The 14919-nt window shown below is 48.7% G+C and overlaps 1 protein-coding gene and 1 pseudogene across 1 annotated transcript in view; one reads left to right on the top strand and one right to left on the bottom strand.

The window, feature by feature from the left end:
• Positions 1-7510, top strand: part of LOC110220084 (NACHT, LRR and PYD domains-containing protein 12-like) — a 29518-nt gene extending 22008 nt beyond the window's left edge. The window contains exons 8-10 of the mRNA XM_021003927.2: positions 796-966; positions 4618-4788; positions 5538-7510. Of these exons, the coding sequence (XP_020859586.1) occupies positions 796-966; positions 4618-4788; positions 5538-5625 (430 nt within the window). The 3' untranslated portion in view covers positions 5626-7510. The remainder of the gene's footprint in view (positions 1-795; positions 967-4617; positions 4789-5537) is intronic.
• Positions 7511-13004: 5494 nt separating this feature from the next.
• On the bottom strand, positions 13005-13545 carry LOC110219814 (proteasome subunit alpha type-3 pseudogene; annotated as a pseudogene).
• Between the last annotated feature and the right edge of the window lie 1374 nt (positions 13546-14919).

Genomic DNA, 14919 nt, shown 5'->3' with positions numbered 1-14919 from the left:
GAAAGATTAGTGGTTTGGTTCCAGCAAAGGAGACAGGGAAAAGTCAGGGAAGGGAGAAGTTTTGGGTGGACAACGATGAGTTCAATTCAGAACATGCTGAGTGAGAGAGGCTGATGGGACACCCTAGGGGAGGTACAAGGAGTTAATTGGAGATAACGTTGTCCAATTCAGGGGAGAGTTTGAAGATGAAGATGCAGATGCAGGAGTCTGGCATTTGGGTGCTGATTGAAGCCCCTGGAGGAGAAAAGACAGAGAAAAAGAAAGTCAGATACAAGACAGGGAAGTCAGATAGGAGACAAGGAAGGGAGACAGGAGGAAGGGGAGGGAGGCAGGAGGAAGGGGAGGGAGACAGGAGGAAGGGAAGGGAGACAGGAGGAAGGGAAGATAGGAGGAAGGGGAGGGAGACAGGAGGAAGGGAAGATAGGAGGAAGGGGAGATAGGAGGAAGGGGAGGGAGACAGGAGGAAGGGAAGATAGGAGGAAGGGGAGATAGGAGGAAGGGGAGGGAGACAGGAGGAAGGGGAGGGAGACAGGAGGAAGGGAAGATAGGAGGAAGGGGAGGGAGACAGGAGGAAGGGAAGATAGGAGGAAGGGGAGGGAGACAGGAGGAAGGGAAGATAGGAGGAAGGGAAAGGAGACAGGGCAAACACAATGGGGGAGTGGGGGGAAGATGACAGGCTTCCCAGAGAGAGAAGGAGTGGTAAGAGAGGTAAGACATTTTACATTTGAGCCATAGAGTAAGACAATTAATGCAAGTCATAGTCTCCTGCCCTTCCTGAGCACCTGTGTCTTCCAGGTTGGGCATCTGCCGACTCACCTTTGTGTCCTGTGAGGCATTGTCCACCGTCCTCCAGTCTAGCATTCACCTCAAGGCACTGGATGTGAGTTTCAATGACTTGGAAGACAAAGGGGTGCACCTGCTCTGTGAGGGACTGCAGCACCCCAACTGTAAGCTTCACAAGCTGTGGTGAGTTGCCTGGATTTGGAGTGAAAGTTGGGGGAGTTCATGGTGGTAGTTTCCTCATCTGTGAAATGAAGATGTTGGACTCCAGGAGCTCCAAAGCCCTTCCCACCTCTGACCTTCTATGTCTTATATTCTGTGTCTTCCAGCTCAAAAATACTATGGTCTAAGATCTACCCCCCAACCCCAAACTCCTGCTTTTCATGTCCTAAGGTCCCTTATTCTATGTTCTATGTTCTAAGGCGCCTCTTGGCTGACATTCTAGTTCTAAGGTCCCTTCGGCTTAGAAGGAACCTTGAATCAACTAATCCAACCCCCATTTCATGGAAGAGGAAACTGAAGCTGAGAGACAAGAAGTGATAACCAAGGTTGCAGAGTGAGTAACACAGCTGAAGCCAGAGTCCGTGTCCCTTGAAACCCTAAGCCCATGCCCTATCCATTAGATCCTGACACTCCTTTGGGGTCTCAGGGTCTCCATAAGAAGAAGACATTAGGCTAACAGACCCCTGAGGTGACCATGTGATTCTGTGTTGGGATTCTTTGCCTCCTCCATCATTCCCCCAGTTCTGGCCATCTGTGATGTCCCTTTCTAGAGCTGGCTCTCTTTAGAATGGAAGGAGCTGGCAGGGACCTCAGAGACCATTGAGGCCAACCCCCCTCATTTATAGAGAAGGAAACTGAGGCACAGAGAGGTCAGGTGATATCCCCAAGGTCACAATCGGTGGTAAGCGTCAGAGGTGGAATTTGAACTGATGGCCTCCGACTTCAGTCAGGACCCTTTGGAGTCAGGAGCCATAAGTTGTCTGGTGTGATGGAAAGAGCCATGCCTACGGAATCAGGTGCCAAGGCTTAGCTCACTCCTCCCTTGACCTCACAAAATCCTAGAAGCTTCCAGCTAGAAGTAACCTCAGCCAAATCCCCTCCACTGGCCAGCCACCCTCATGGGAAGTCTCTGGGGACCATGAGCTCCTCGAGGGCAGGAGCCACTGGGGGGTCTCTCAAGCTGCTCCAAAGGTGCTTTACACAAGACTAATCAATGTTTGGTTAGCCGAATTGACAAAGTCCAGTGAGAGAGAGCACCTGGTTCTCCCCACCCCTTCCAGCCCAGCCCACTTTACCAGCTGGGCTTATTGGGAAGCTCTCCCTGACAACCAAGCCCAGATAGTCATCTGCAGCTTCCCACTTCACGACCCAGTGTCCTTGCTCTGCCCGCTGAAGCCAAGTGAGAAGGATGTCATCCTTCTCCCAGGCACGCTTCTGAGAGCACTGCCGGAAAATTGCAATTCTTCCAGATTGAGAGTGTCTCTCGCCTTCTGGCTAAATCTCCCCAGTGCCTTCAATGGAGCTTCAGTTGGCAAGAACTTGGCGTCCTTCATAGCCTTGCTAAAATGTGGTGCCCAGAACTGGGACTCTCACCTCCTCATTCCTAGAAGCTAGACTGCTTCACTTTTGGGGAGCTGCTGTAGCTCACTGTTAGCTCATGTTGAGCCTGTGGACCGCTACGACCTCCAGATCCTTTTCAGACAAAATGCTCAGTCCACGTAGGTGAACTCTGAGGGCCTTTCCAGCTCTGTGAACCTGCTGTTCTGTGACTTATGATCATCTCACTCTTCATTCAATTCTCCCACCAGACTCCAAGGCCACTCTACTAGCCCTTTTCTACCCTTCTGTTTCTTTGTTGCTGTTCAGTCATGTCTGATTCTTCACAACCCCATTTGGAGTTTTCTTGGCAAAGATACTGGAGTGGTTCGTCATTTCCTTCTCCAGCTGATTTTACAGAATGAGGAAACTGAGGCAAACAGGGTGAAGTGACTTGTCCAGGGTCCCACAGCTCGGAAGTGTCTGAGGCCAGATTGGAACTTAGATGGTTTCCTGAATTCCGGCCAGGTACTCTCAGCACTATGGCGCCACCTAGCGGCCCCTTCTGTGTCCTACCTTCCATAAGCAAAGTCTCCGGGATGTTGCTGCCACCTGAATAGGCTTAGAATCCCCCTATTCAGGGATGCGCCAACCCAGAATCCTGGCAAGTCAACGGGATGGAATTACTTTTAGATGGCTGAGCCCCCCTTATTTTACTGCGAACCAGAGGAGAGATGGAGCCAAGGTTCTACAGTGAGTGGGTCTGGCTGGGCCAGAAGGCCTGAGAGATGCTGGGGAGCCAATCTGGCTCTTTCCCTGCCATCTTCCCCCTCCACTTCCATTACTCAGAGTTTAAGACAAGAGCAACCTCAAGGAACATTGACTCACCGGGGGTGTCCCCAGGACTGTTCTGGGCCCTCTTCTCATCTTCCTTTATACAGTCACACTCAGTGATCTCACCAGCTCCTGTGGGTTCAAACATCACCGAGTCTTTGCTGAGCTCCATGCCCTTATCACAAACTGCCTTTTAGATACCTCCGCTTGGATTGTCCTATGGACATGTCATAGTCACTATGTCCAAAACAGAGCCCAGTGTCTGCACCCTCGAACACTGCCCTCGTTCTAACTTCTCTGTCACTGTCCGGCCCACCCTGGCCTCCTAATCCTCCGGGCTCAGCCCTTCCTCTCTCTCACCTGATGTATCCGAGCACTTGCTAAACCTTGTCATTTCCACCTTCCTGGCACCTCTGATGTGTGTCCCACCAGCCTGACACGGGCCCTTTGGGGGCTCACCGAGACGGTTACAGAGCCTTCTAAGCAATCTGATGGCCTCAGGCTGCTCTTCCTGTCTGTTCTCCATTCAGCCGGGAAGCCCAGCTACATCCCCCACCCCCTTTGTTCAGGAGCTCTGTTGGCTTTTGTAACCTCCAGGCCCAAATCAAAACCCCTGTTTGGCTTTTAAAGTCCTTCCTCACGTGAGGGCCTTCTCCCACCCCTCCAGCCTTCCTCTACTTCCTCTCCTCCACAAACTCTTCACTTCCAGCAGTGCTGGCCTCCCGACGTTCCTTGAACCCCACCCTCCATCTCCCATCCCTGGGCCCTCAAGAGCCTTCCCTGACCCCGTGCTCTGACACCTCACCTGTTCATCTTCGTTTGCAAACCCCAGCTTCTCCAGGAGGCCTCGCCTGGTCCCTCTCAGAGGACCTTCCTCTGCCCCACATGTCTTGTATGAACAGAGGTCTTGGCCTCTGGCCTCCCCCATTGGATTGGGAACTCCTTAAGGACAGAGCCTGCTTTTTGCCTTTCTTTGTGCCCCCAGAACTTGGGGTGAGGCCTGGCACACAGTAGGTGCTTCATAAATGCTTGCTGTCTTGACTTGATTAGAGTCTACCTTTCGCTGAGTGCTGTGCAGAAGACTTCTGGAGGCCAGTCTTAGCCCTCAGGGAGCCCATAGTTGAGTGGGGGGGGGAGGGGACACTGGCAGAGAGCAACAAAGCACAGGATTTTATGCACAGAGAGGCCTGGCCTAGGAGCCAGAAGGATCTGAGGTCAAGGCCTGCTACTGACCCATGTGTGGAAGGCCACAAAGAGACAAGGGGAGGCTGGGGAGAGGCTACCAGAGCTGGGACCAGGCCAGGAGCCCACAGCCCGGGCTTCCTGGCTCCACCAGCTTAGGACAGCTCCCTAAGCTTACAAGGTACCATCCACCGGATCACATCTTGTCTTTCCTGAGCCCAGAAGCCAGTGTCACAGAGAAATAAGGTTCCCTCTGCTCTTCTCCCTCTGCCCTTTGCCCAGGCTGGACAGCTGCTGCCTCTCCGGGGCTGCCTGCAGGGACCTCGCCTCTGCCCTGGGGGCCAACCAGACCCTGAGGGAGCTCTACCTCACCAACAACTCTCTGGGGGACCTGGGGGTGCAGCTGCTGTGTGAGAGGCTGAGCCAGCCCAGCTGCAGGCTCCGCACCCTATGGTGAGAGCCCCCTGGGATCAGGGCGGGGGGTCAGGCTGGACCTGGGGCTAAAGGGACTGGTAGCATTCCTTAACCTCTGGAAAGAGAGCTTAGAACATGCGTAGGGTGTTAGCGCTGGGAGGGCCTTGGAACATGGGATGTTGGCACTGGGAGGGCCTTGGAACATGGGATGTTAGAACTGAGAGGGCCCTTGGAACAGGGGATGTCAATCGGGGGGAAGGACCTCAGAACAGAGAAGGTCAGAGCTGGGAGGTTACATTCTACTAAAATGTGGTAGAGAATTGTTAAGGGGTCTCCTGCAGGGGGCGGGATGGAGCTTGGACTTGGTGACCTTTCAGGGCTCATCTAATTGTAGGACTCTCTGCTTTGGTGAGCTAGAGGGAGGTCTCCTGTGGTTGTTTAGGAGTGGAAGGGAGAGGGAAGCTGGATCATGAACCAGGTCCCAGAGGCCTCGTCTAGCCTGGGGATTCTATGATCGCCTGTCACAGAGGGGTTGGCTGCACTGGATGGGAGACTTCCTAGTGTCAAATGGAGGGGCACAGCCCTCACATTAGATGGGTCACCTGCGGCCACGCTGAGGATTTCTTTCTGCTCTGGAGTCACGTTGGACCCGAGGCTAGAGGACATAGCTCTGGGCTCCCTGCTACCTCCGGGAAGTTTCTCCAAGAGTGTCCCCCAGAGACATCCGAGAGGGCCAGCAGAGACAGGTAAGGTGAGTATCAATTTCCTGTCTCCTTGTGTCTTCATAGGTTGTTTGGCATGGCACTGAGTGAGGGGACCCAGCGGGTCCTGGCTGCCCTTCGAGGATCCAAGCCGCACGTGGACATCGGCTCATGAGGAGCGCAGGCCCAGGAGTCATCGTCACCTTTCACGGGAAGCCTTCTGACACCAGGGGCCTCACAGCACATCCCACCTTCTCCAAGTTTTCTCTTATCATCAGGAAGTATTGGACGAGTCAACTCCTAAAGGCATGTCTGTACCAAGAGTCCCTGAGTAATGGGTTTAATGTTGGACAAGATGGACTTTGAGATCACCACCAATCCCAAGTGTTTCTGATCCTATTCAGGGAACTCCTGACTGGGTAAGAGGTTGGAAGAGATGCCCTCTGAGGTCTCTTCTGGCTCATCGAGGGATTTTCTCATCTAAGCGTTCTTGCATTGGCAGAGGATTCGATGAGATGACCTCTGACCTCCAGCTCTGGAATCTCCATGGTAAATTCCCACGTGGGTTGGGAGGATGAACGAGGTGCCGTCCTTAGAGGATTCCTCCACCTCTGTTGTTGAGGGGACCCCAGCCAAGGCATAGGAGGTTGGGCTCTCTGAGATCTCTGCATCAGGACGTCCCAGTGGTGTCCAAAGGAAAGTCAAGCCTTCCAGTCTAGCCTGGGACGTCTGCCATCAGCTGGAGAGGTCTGGGATGCTGCCATCTTTGCAACAGGCTGGATGGGACTCCGAATTCCTGTAAGGGCTGGTGGGGTGGTTATAGTCACCACTAGAAGCTGGACAGAGATCAAAGGACCAAAGATTTCAAGCTGGAGAGGGCCTTTGGGAGCTGGCCGAGACCACTCATCTTAAGGAGGAAGAAAAAGAGGAGGCCGAGGCCATGGCCACATGGGCAGCCAGGTGTGGGGAGTGGATTGGAAGTTGGATCTGTGCTAATGCCCTCATTTCCCTGCTTCTCCACTTGGTCTCTCCAATCCACACTTATGAGCATCCAGTTGTGGGGTCATAACTGCCATGGAGATTGTAAAACAAAGAGCTCCACGCTTACTGTCTCATTTCAGTCTCACATGAAGAGGCTGAGTGACCTACCTACGTTCACACGGTGAGTTGGCGCCAGAGACAGGATCTGAACCCAGAGCTTCCTGGCCTCCGGCCCAGGGCTCCATGGGATTTAGAGCTGGAAACATACTCTAGAACCCAGCTGTGTATTCTAGGGGGCTCCCAGAGAGGGCTTCAGTATACCCCAAGAAGAGCAGGACTGGTCCAGTGCTCTGGGGACAGGATGAGGCTGAGAAATGGTGGGCAGAGAGGGAGATTAACCTCAACAGAGCCAGACTTCCAGCACTGAATCATCAGAATCATCATAATTCAATGCAATTGATCAAGATTCATTAAGCAGCTATGGTAAGGCAGATACAGTCCTGAGCATTGGGCATAGAGAGACAAAAACCAAGGCAATCCCTCCCTTAAGGACCATACCTCTGCCTTCTAACCCTAACCATCCACTTCCAGTCAGACCCCTGACCATTTTCTGACCAGTTACATGCCCCTCTACTCCTCCTAGAGCTCTAGTCCCACATCTCCCCCATCTCAGACTGATCTCCAGGTAACATCTCAAACTCACCATTTCCAGAATTGACCTCACTATCTTTCTGTCCCCTCCAGACTTCCCTACTGCTGTCCCAGGCCACCCTAGGTACCCTCATCCTCAAGGCCTCATATTCAACCTCATGCCAAGCCTTTGTAACATCTCCGCAATGAGCCCCTTCCCCTCCTCTGGCCCTGCTCCCCTGGTGAAGGTCCTTCTCACCTCATACCTGGACTAGTGCAACAGCTGCTGGGGGTCTGCCTGGCTGCCCCAAGTCTTACCCTCTCCAGCCCCACTCAGCTACCAACATCACCATCCTAAAGAACAGATCTAACCACAGCATTTCCTCCCTCAATAAGCTGCAGTGGCTCCCTACTGCCTCCAGGATCAAATACAAAATTCTCTGTTTTGACATTCAGAGCCTTTCATAACCTAGCCAGTCTTGCTCCTTCCGTCCCATGTTCTAAAGGCTCTTGCTACTCTAACAACTCTATTCCAGGGCCCCTCCCCCCTTACACCCTGACTCCCACCTCTACCATGTCCTCTACCATCCAGTGACACTGGCCTCCTGGATGCTCCTCAAACAAGACCCTCCATCTCTGGGCTCTGGATCCTGTCTCAGGCCAACCCCAGTCTTGGCAGACCCTCCTCTCAGCCTCGTGGCTTCCCTGGCTTCCTTCCAATCCCAGCTAAAATCCCTTTTCAGGAAGCCTTTGCCAGTCCACCTTAATGCTAGTGCCTTCCCTCTCTTAATTATTTCCAATTCTTCCCGTGTATTGCTTATTTCTATGTATTTGTTGGTATGGTGTCTACTGTGAGCTCCAGAGACCGCTTTGCCTTGTTTGTACCGTTGGTACTCAAACACAATGCCTGGCACATAGTAGGCACTTCATAAATGCACACTGACTGTTGCTCTTGCTGGAGGAAAACATGAGTGCAGATAAATAATTGTAATAGCAGCTAGCATTTCTATAGCACTTTGAAGTCTGCAAAGCTGTTTGCGGCTGTTCTAATTCGATCTCACAATGACCCTGGGAGGGAGGTTCTATTAATACCCCCATTTCACAGACGATGAAGTAGAGGTTGGGAGAATTGTAGTGACTTCATACAACTAGGGAGGTGTTTGAGGAAGGATTTGAACTCAGGTCTTCCTGCCATAGGTCCAGCACTCTATGAAATGCTACTTAGCTCCCACACGTAAATACGAGATATATACAAAATCATTACAAAGTTGGGGAGTGTTGGGGGGAGGGGGCCAGAAGATGCACAAACAACTAGCGGGCTTGGCAGGAAGGGTTTCTTGTGGGAGGTGGCTCCTGGGTAGGGCCTGGAAGGGAGGTGCTTCTGGCTGCTGGAGGCCCCTGGCTCAGGCTCATATCCTACCTCAGAACTGTGCTAGCTTCGTGTGAATGTGGGAAGATCACATCCCCTCTCTGTGGGTTCTCATCTGTGAAATGGGAATAACCACTACCTTCCTCCTCAGGAAGTGGGAAGGTAAGCACTTGGTAAATCTGAAGACATGGTATAAATGTGAGTGATGTCCCTTCCTTTGGTAGAATAGAATGAACCCTGCATGGTATAGGCTGAATAGCCCTGGCCTTGGGATCAGGAGACAAGGACTCTGGGAAAGGGCTCTCTGAACAAACCTTTTAGATGCCTCAGAAATAGGAGCTGTGGTGATCCTTCCCATTATGTCCTTACCCTGTGTGAGAAGGTGGGAGCCACCGCTGCTGAGGGGGAAAGGAGTCCCCATTGTCAGGCCACTCAAGAGGGTAGAGGGCCCAGTCTTAGTTCCTCAGGGCCTAGGTAACTCCTGAACTTCAGGCCCTGGGTGGCACCTTCTATAGTTTCTGCTTCCATATGCAGCCCTCCATTGTCATATGAAAAAACAGTATCTCAGCCCTTACCAGCGAAGACCTATTGGTGAGGAGATGCTCCTGGAAAGGGAAGAGGCGCCCATCCAAAGCCTGCGGCCCACCCCAGCCCTGACCTCTCTCTGGGACTGGGCTGGAGTGGGGTAGCACAGAAACTCCTGGCCCTGGCACATGGGTGTGATGGCGACAGACAGACGAGGAAGATGTCAAGCTTGCCCAGGCTGTTCGTGGGATTGAGCTCTCTGCTCAGCAGCAGAGATACTCTCAGCACCTTGGCCAGCACCTTTCTACTCCTGGTTCGAAATGTCAGCACATCCTCTTCTGTTCACCGGTGGTCCTCGTGCTTCAGGGCTCAGCTCAAGTGGCACCTCCTCCTCCAGGGAGCCTTCCCTGCCCGCCCTCCACCTGCTCCAGTTGCTCTCTCCCAATTCCAGCTCCCAGCACACCCTACCTTATGTCATGCTTAGTTACGTTCACCTCATGTCGGTGCTCCGAGGTAGAATGGGAGCTTTCTGGCAGGAACTTTCTGTTTTGGTCTGTGTGCCCCTGAGAGTCTAGAGTGACGCCTTGGGCTCATTATAACCAGGGCTTAATATCTGAACTTAAGCTTCCTCTCAGACCCTCCATTTACTCTTCTGCAGAACAGGAACAATAATTCCTGCGATACCTTGGCAGTCCAGGGGCAGGCTGGTTATCGTGTACCCAAGGTGCTCCTGGCTGTTCCATGAACAGGACACTCCATCTCTCACCTCCAGGCATTTTCTCTGGCTGTGCCTCATGCCTGGAATGCCCTCCTTCCTGATCTCCACCCCCTTCCCTGGCTCCTTTAAGTCTCTACTAAAATTCCACCTGCTCCAGGAAATATTCCCCAACCCCTCTTAATTCCAATGTCTTTCCTCTTTTCATTATTTTCTATTTTTCTTGTATCTGTCTTGTAGATGTTTGTTTGCTGGTTGCCTCCTCCATTAGGCTGGGGGCTCCTTGAGAGGAGGGGCTGTCTTTTGCCTTTTTGCATCCCTGACACTTACCACAGTGCCTGGCACATAGTAGGTGCCTAATTGGTTTTTATTGACTGACTCTATGCCCCTAAAACTAGAGCTCCAGAGCCCCTTCCTCATGTGTTCACCTTTTTACAGTCAGCTAGAGGGCATAATTAGAGACCATTCACCCAGAGAAGAGAAGACTTGGAGGTGGAGAGAGTGCCATGATTGCTGTATTTAAGTACCTGGAAGGACTGTTTCATTTTGTCTGTGTATCCCCTGACACCTAGCCAGATTCCTGCCATGTTGTCATTCACTGATTTGTGTGCCCATTTGGGGTTCTCTTGGTAAAGATACTGGAGTGGTTTGCCATTTCCTTCTCAAGCTCAGTTGAGGAAACTGAGGCAAATAAGGTGAAGTGACTTACCCAGGGTCACACAGCTACTAAGTGTCTCAGGCCACATTTGAACTCAGGTCTTCCAGACTGTAGGCTGGGCACTCTATTCACTTCATCATCTAGCTGCCCCTCCTACCATGTAGCAGACTTTTAAATTAGTGTTTGTTGAACTGAATTCATCTCGAAGGGACCTTGTTTTTTTTTTTAGGGGTTTTTTTTCTTTTTAGGCAATTGGGGTTAAGTGACTTGCCCAGGGTCACACAGCTAGTAAGTGTCAAGTGTTTGGCCTGAGGCCGGATTTGAACTCAGGTACTCCTGACTTCAGGGCCGGTGCTCTATCCACTGCGCCACCTAGCTGCCCCTTCAAAGGGACCTTGTAACACAGAACCTAGAATGTTGGCGCTCAAATAGTTTTTAAGCAGTGATTTCTCCTCTCCCTCCCGCTGCTCCCCACCTGTGAGGCCACAGATGCCTGCAGCCTTGAGTTACATCAAGGGGTTTATCTCATTCAATTTGTCTTCATTACAGCAAATAAACCAACACATGTCTCAGAAACTGAATAAATAGGGTGGGGAACATCTGTGCATCCGTAGCATTATTTTTCAGATTTTGCAGATGATCTCACAATTAGTTAAATACAGTCACTTAAAAGCATTAATTCATAGCAATAGTGTTTGTCATACAAACATAACCACTTAAAGGAAAGAGGAAAATATAAGGAAATGACATTCTTTTCTATAGAGTTTTTTAAGGACCATATGTGTGTATGTATATATATAAATGTGTGTATAGTTCAAAAGTTTAACAGAGTAATAAAATTGCTTTGTCCCCTTCCATACCCCTTTTTCTATTTGTTTAAATAAGGAGGGTCTTTTTTCTTCCTATTATTACCCTTTAATCCATCCCCACCTCCCACCGACTCTGAAAGTAGGAGCTCTTTCTTGTAATAAATAGGGGTATTCAAGCACTGATTGCGGCTGAGCCATGTTTGAAAGTGAATGGGTGAATGAATGGGAAAGCATTGATTTAACACTTCCTCTATGCTAAGCACAGCCCAGATCCCAAGGATGCAAATAGAAAGGAGAAGCTGGCTCTGCTGACAAAGATCTACCATTTAGATCTTTCCACCTCTACCCCGCAGTCTTTTTTTTTAATTTGCCAAATCTTTAATTTTTAGATCTCTTTAGGAGTAAAGTGGATAAAATTTTAATAGTGGACAGTCTGAATTTAACATATATAAAGTGTGTGTGTGTGTGTGTGATGCTTCACAAACCTTATTAAAGTGCTACTATAAAAGTTAGTGTTAATAAGTTTTCTGATTCTGATGATACTTCCATTTTCAAATCTCTAAACAAAAACCCAATTCTTCCAAAATTTCTAAGGTTTTTTTTTGAGATGACAAGACTTTTTTTAAGGTTTAGGTACTTAATATCTTGTTATAACTGACATTGTGGTCATTTAAGATAAATTATAATTGTCCTATGTTATAAAAAGAATTTAAACTTATCTACTTCAAATTTTCCTATAACAGGTATATTCTGAGATAATTAAATGTCCATGAATATCATGTAGCAGTAAAAATCTTTAAAAATTTACTTCCAAGATGGTTGACCAATGGACAAAGTTTGTTTTTGTAAACTGTTTTCACAAAGTATTTGAGGAACGAAGCTTTTAAATTTTCTCATGACACTTACTACACATAGTTTTGTTATCCAATCCAAATTCAGAAAATGTAAGGAGTCACTTAGAAAATATAGGTTTTAAAATTATAATACAAACATGAAGTTATCCTGTACATGAGATAAGCATAAATAAACAACAGCAGAGGATTTTTTTTTATATTCACACTTTATTAGAAAGTGGAGAAACCATCCCACTTTAAGTCAGAGTCTTAAAAATGGCCCCAGATATTGCCAGGCATGTTCTAACTTTTGCTTTTGTGCAAACAAGGCCAATTCTAGAAGCCAGATCTTAACACTTTATGTGAGACAAGCTAAACTACTAAGTTGCTTGAATTTAGTTAAGTATTTATGGAATTTGCTGTAAACTCCATAAATATTCGCCATCCAGCAATAGCAAAGTCCAGTCTAGCTAAAAAGTAGTCTTTCACCAAATTGGAATTTCCAAAATTGGCATGTGTCAATTTGACACAGAGTTCAGAGTTTCACTAGCTACTCTAAAACCAGTATGTTAGTACTACTTCCTGCTGTATCTGGTAACTATCCATAGGGCCAAGGTAAAGGGCAGGGTAGCTGTTACTAAACTTAATTCCATCTTCACTCCTTTGACATGAGAGAGGCAGAAAAGGGTTAAAGATTTAGACAATAATCTCTTATTTAAAGTTGTTTTCATTACAGGAAAGAATGAGCTGCAAAAGAAATAGAATTATTTCATCTTTAATTGTACCCTTGTGAGTCGATCTGCCAGAGATTCAAGTGGACTGGCTAATATTAATAGTGTGAGACAAAATGGGCAAAGTCCTTACAACCCCTCCAAAGTATAGACTTTGTCTTAGAGAACAAATGAACTTCTGGATACATGATAAACTTTTAATCAACTGGTAATTTTGTCACTGGGCTAATAATCCACTGGACACTACTTCTACGTAGTTTACATGTAAAACATTTCTTTAAAAAAAAAAGAGGCTTGTAGCACTCATTGTTGCATATTCTCATCATCTGATCCATCATCTTCTTTCAAAGATTCCTTGGCATATTTCTCTGCTGCTTCTCTTATATCTTTCAGAACAATTTCATGCCTTCCTTTTGTTACTTCTCCAACCCAACTGAGCTCCAGTTCAAAAGCTTCATCCTTAACTTCATCATGTACTATGTAGATTATTTTTGCAACTTCTTTAACATTACAAGTTGTTGCTTTCATCTGGAGTTTCTCTATCTCTGTTTCTGCTGCTTGCCTGGCTTTACCATTGGCACATCCCCAGTAACCATATGAAACGCCCGATGGCTCAATCATATAAAGTTGTACTCTGTCATTTGCACCGTAAGACCCTAATATGAAACTGCAATGAAAAGGTCTGACAGCATTGTAGAGCATGTAAGCATGTGCATACAGGGCTCCTCTGTCTGGAAGGTGCTTTATTGGAATATTACAACCAGTTCGATCTGAAGTTGGAAGCTTCTTCTCTAGCTATGTCTGCTAAAGAATGAGCATCTGCTAACAGACCCGTTATCGCCATTCCAACGTGTCAATCGACATGAAAGAGATGCTTGGTAGAAATCTTCTTCATAAAGTTCAGAAAGGACTAATTTTTCTACACCAAAGATGACACCATCTTTACGTCTGATTCCAATAGCTACGCTACTGTTTTCCATTGCTTTCATGGCATATTCAGCTTCCATCAGGAGAGAAAGTTGAGACTGATGGATCACACCCAGGGAGTAGAGCTCATGGTACCTAAGCCACCACAGACATGTGGAGGCCCCACGGTCTTCCTTCTTTCCCTGGAGAGCCCCTTCTGACTGGAGAGCTTCTACTCTGAATCTATATCTGAGGAAGCCAGCACCCAGGCTAGCCAGCCTCATCTCTGACTCTCTAGACTTTTCCACCTTGTCCCTGTGGGTACCTTCCTCACCTCCCACTTTGCAGTTTACTTCTATGTGTGGTCTTCCTCCTGTGTGTTTATTTAGAAAATAATGTAATCACTACCATTTTAACTCTGTTATACAACAGATGAAACATACCAATGGTTTTTCAAAATTTTTTATCTTTTCTTTCCTTATGCTCCCATCACCCCCTTATTGTCATGCAATCCCCCCCAATTGCACCAGAGGCTTCTATGACCCCACCTAGATCATTCAAACATCCCCCATGGGGGCAGTATTGCCCACTTTCGGAACCTCTGCCAGCCCATTCCACACATTTTGCAACTGGGCAGATGGGGACCCAGAGGAAGGGGTCCATATTCATCCATCAGCTGGAAGGGGCTTAGAGATCCTCAGATGTATTCTATCTGCCCTCCTGTATTCCAGCTGGGGAAACTGAGGTGTGGAGGGGGAAGGGACCTGCCTGGAATTGGTGTAGAGCCTGAGAGAGTGCATAACACCTCACTTCTCACTGCCTCAGTTTCCTCAAAAGAAAATGGGGATCATAATAGCACCTGTTGTACAGATCAAATGAGAGAATAATGATGAAGTGCATAGCCCAGTGCCTGGCATATAGCAGGCACTTAATAAATGCTCCCTTCCCTAAGAATCTTCAGGTCTGCTTTGTCCTGCCTCACCTCCCCCAATCTCTTTTTAGGCATCTGGGGAAGGCACCTGCCCACTCCCCTTGGGATAGCTCTCCCCGTTGGACAGCACTGGTCTTTCTGCAGTCTCCCTTCATTGTGCCTGGATCTGCCCGTTAGGAAGCATCGATGAAGCACCTGCTATGTGCCAGGCACTGTGCTAAGCACTGGGGATACAAAGAGAGGCAAGAACGGTTCCTGCCTTCAAGGAGCTTACAGTCCAGCGAATATGGAGGCATGCCAAGGACGCCTGAGTTGGGCCTGGGTTTGAGGGCCAGCCGAAGGACTTTCCAGTGCAGGCTGCCACTGACCCCGCAACTTGCC

The sequence above is a fragment of the Phascolarctos cinereus genome, unplaced genomic scaffold (assembly GCF_003287225.1).
Source record: "Phascolarctos cinereus isolate Bilbo 61053 unplaced genomic scaffold, phaCin_HiC Scaffold_726;HRSCAF=1367, whole genome shotgun sequence".
NCBI classification, from domain to species: domain Eukaryota; kingdom Metazoa; phylum Chordata; class Mammalia; order Diprotodontia; family Phascolarctidae; genus Phascolarctos; species Phascolarctos cinereus.
Note: the sequence above shows the minus strand (reverse complement) of the source record. Positions and strands in the feature narration are given on the sequence as shown.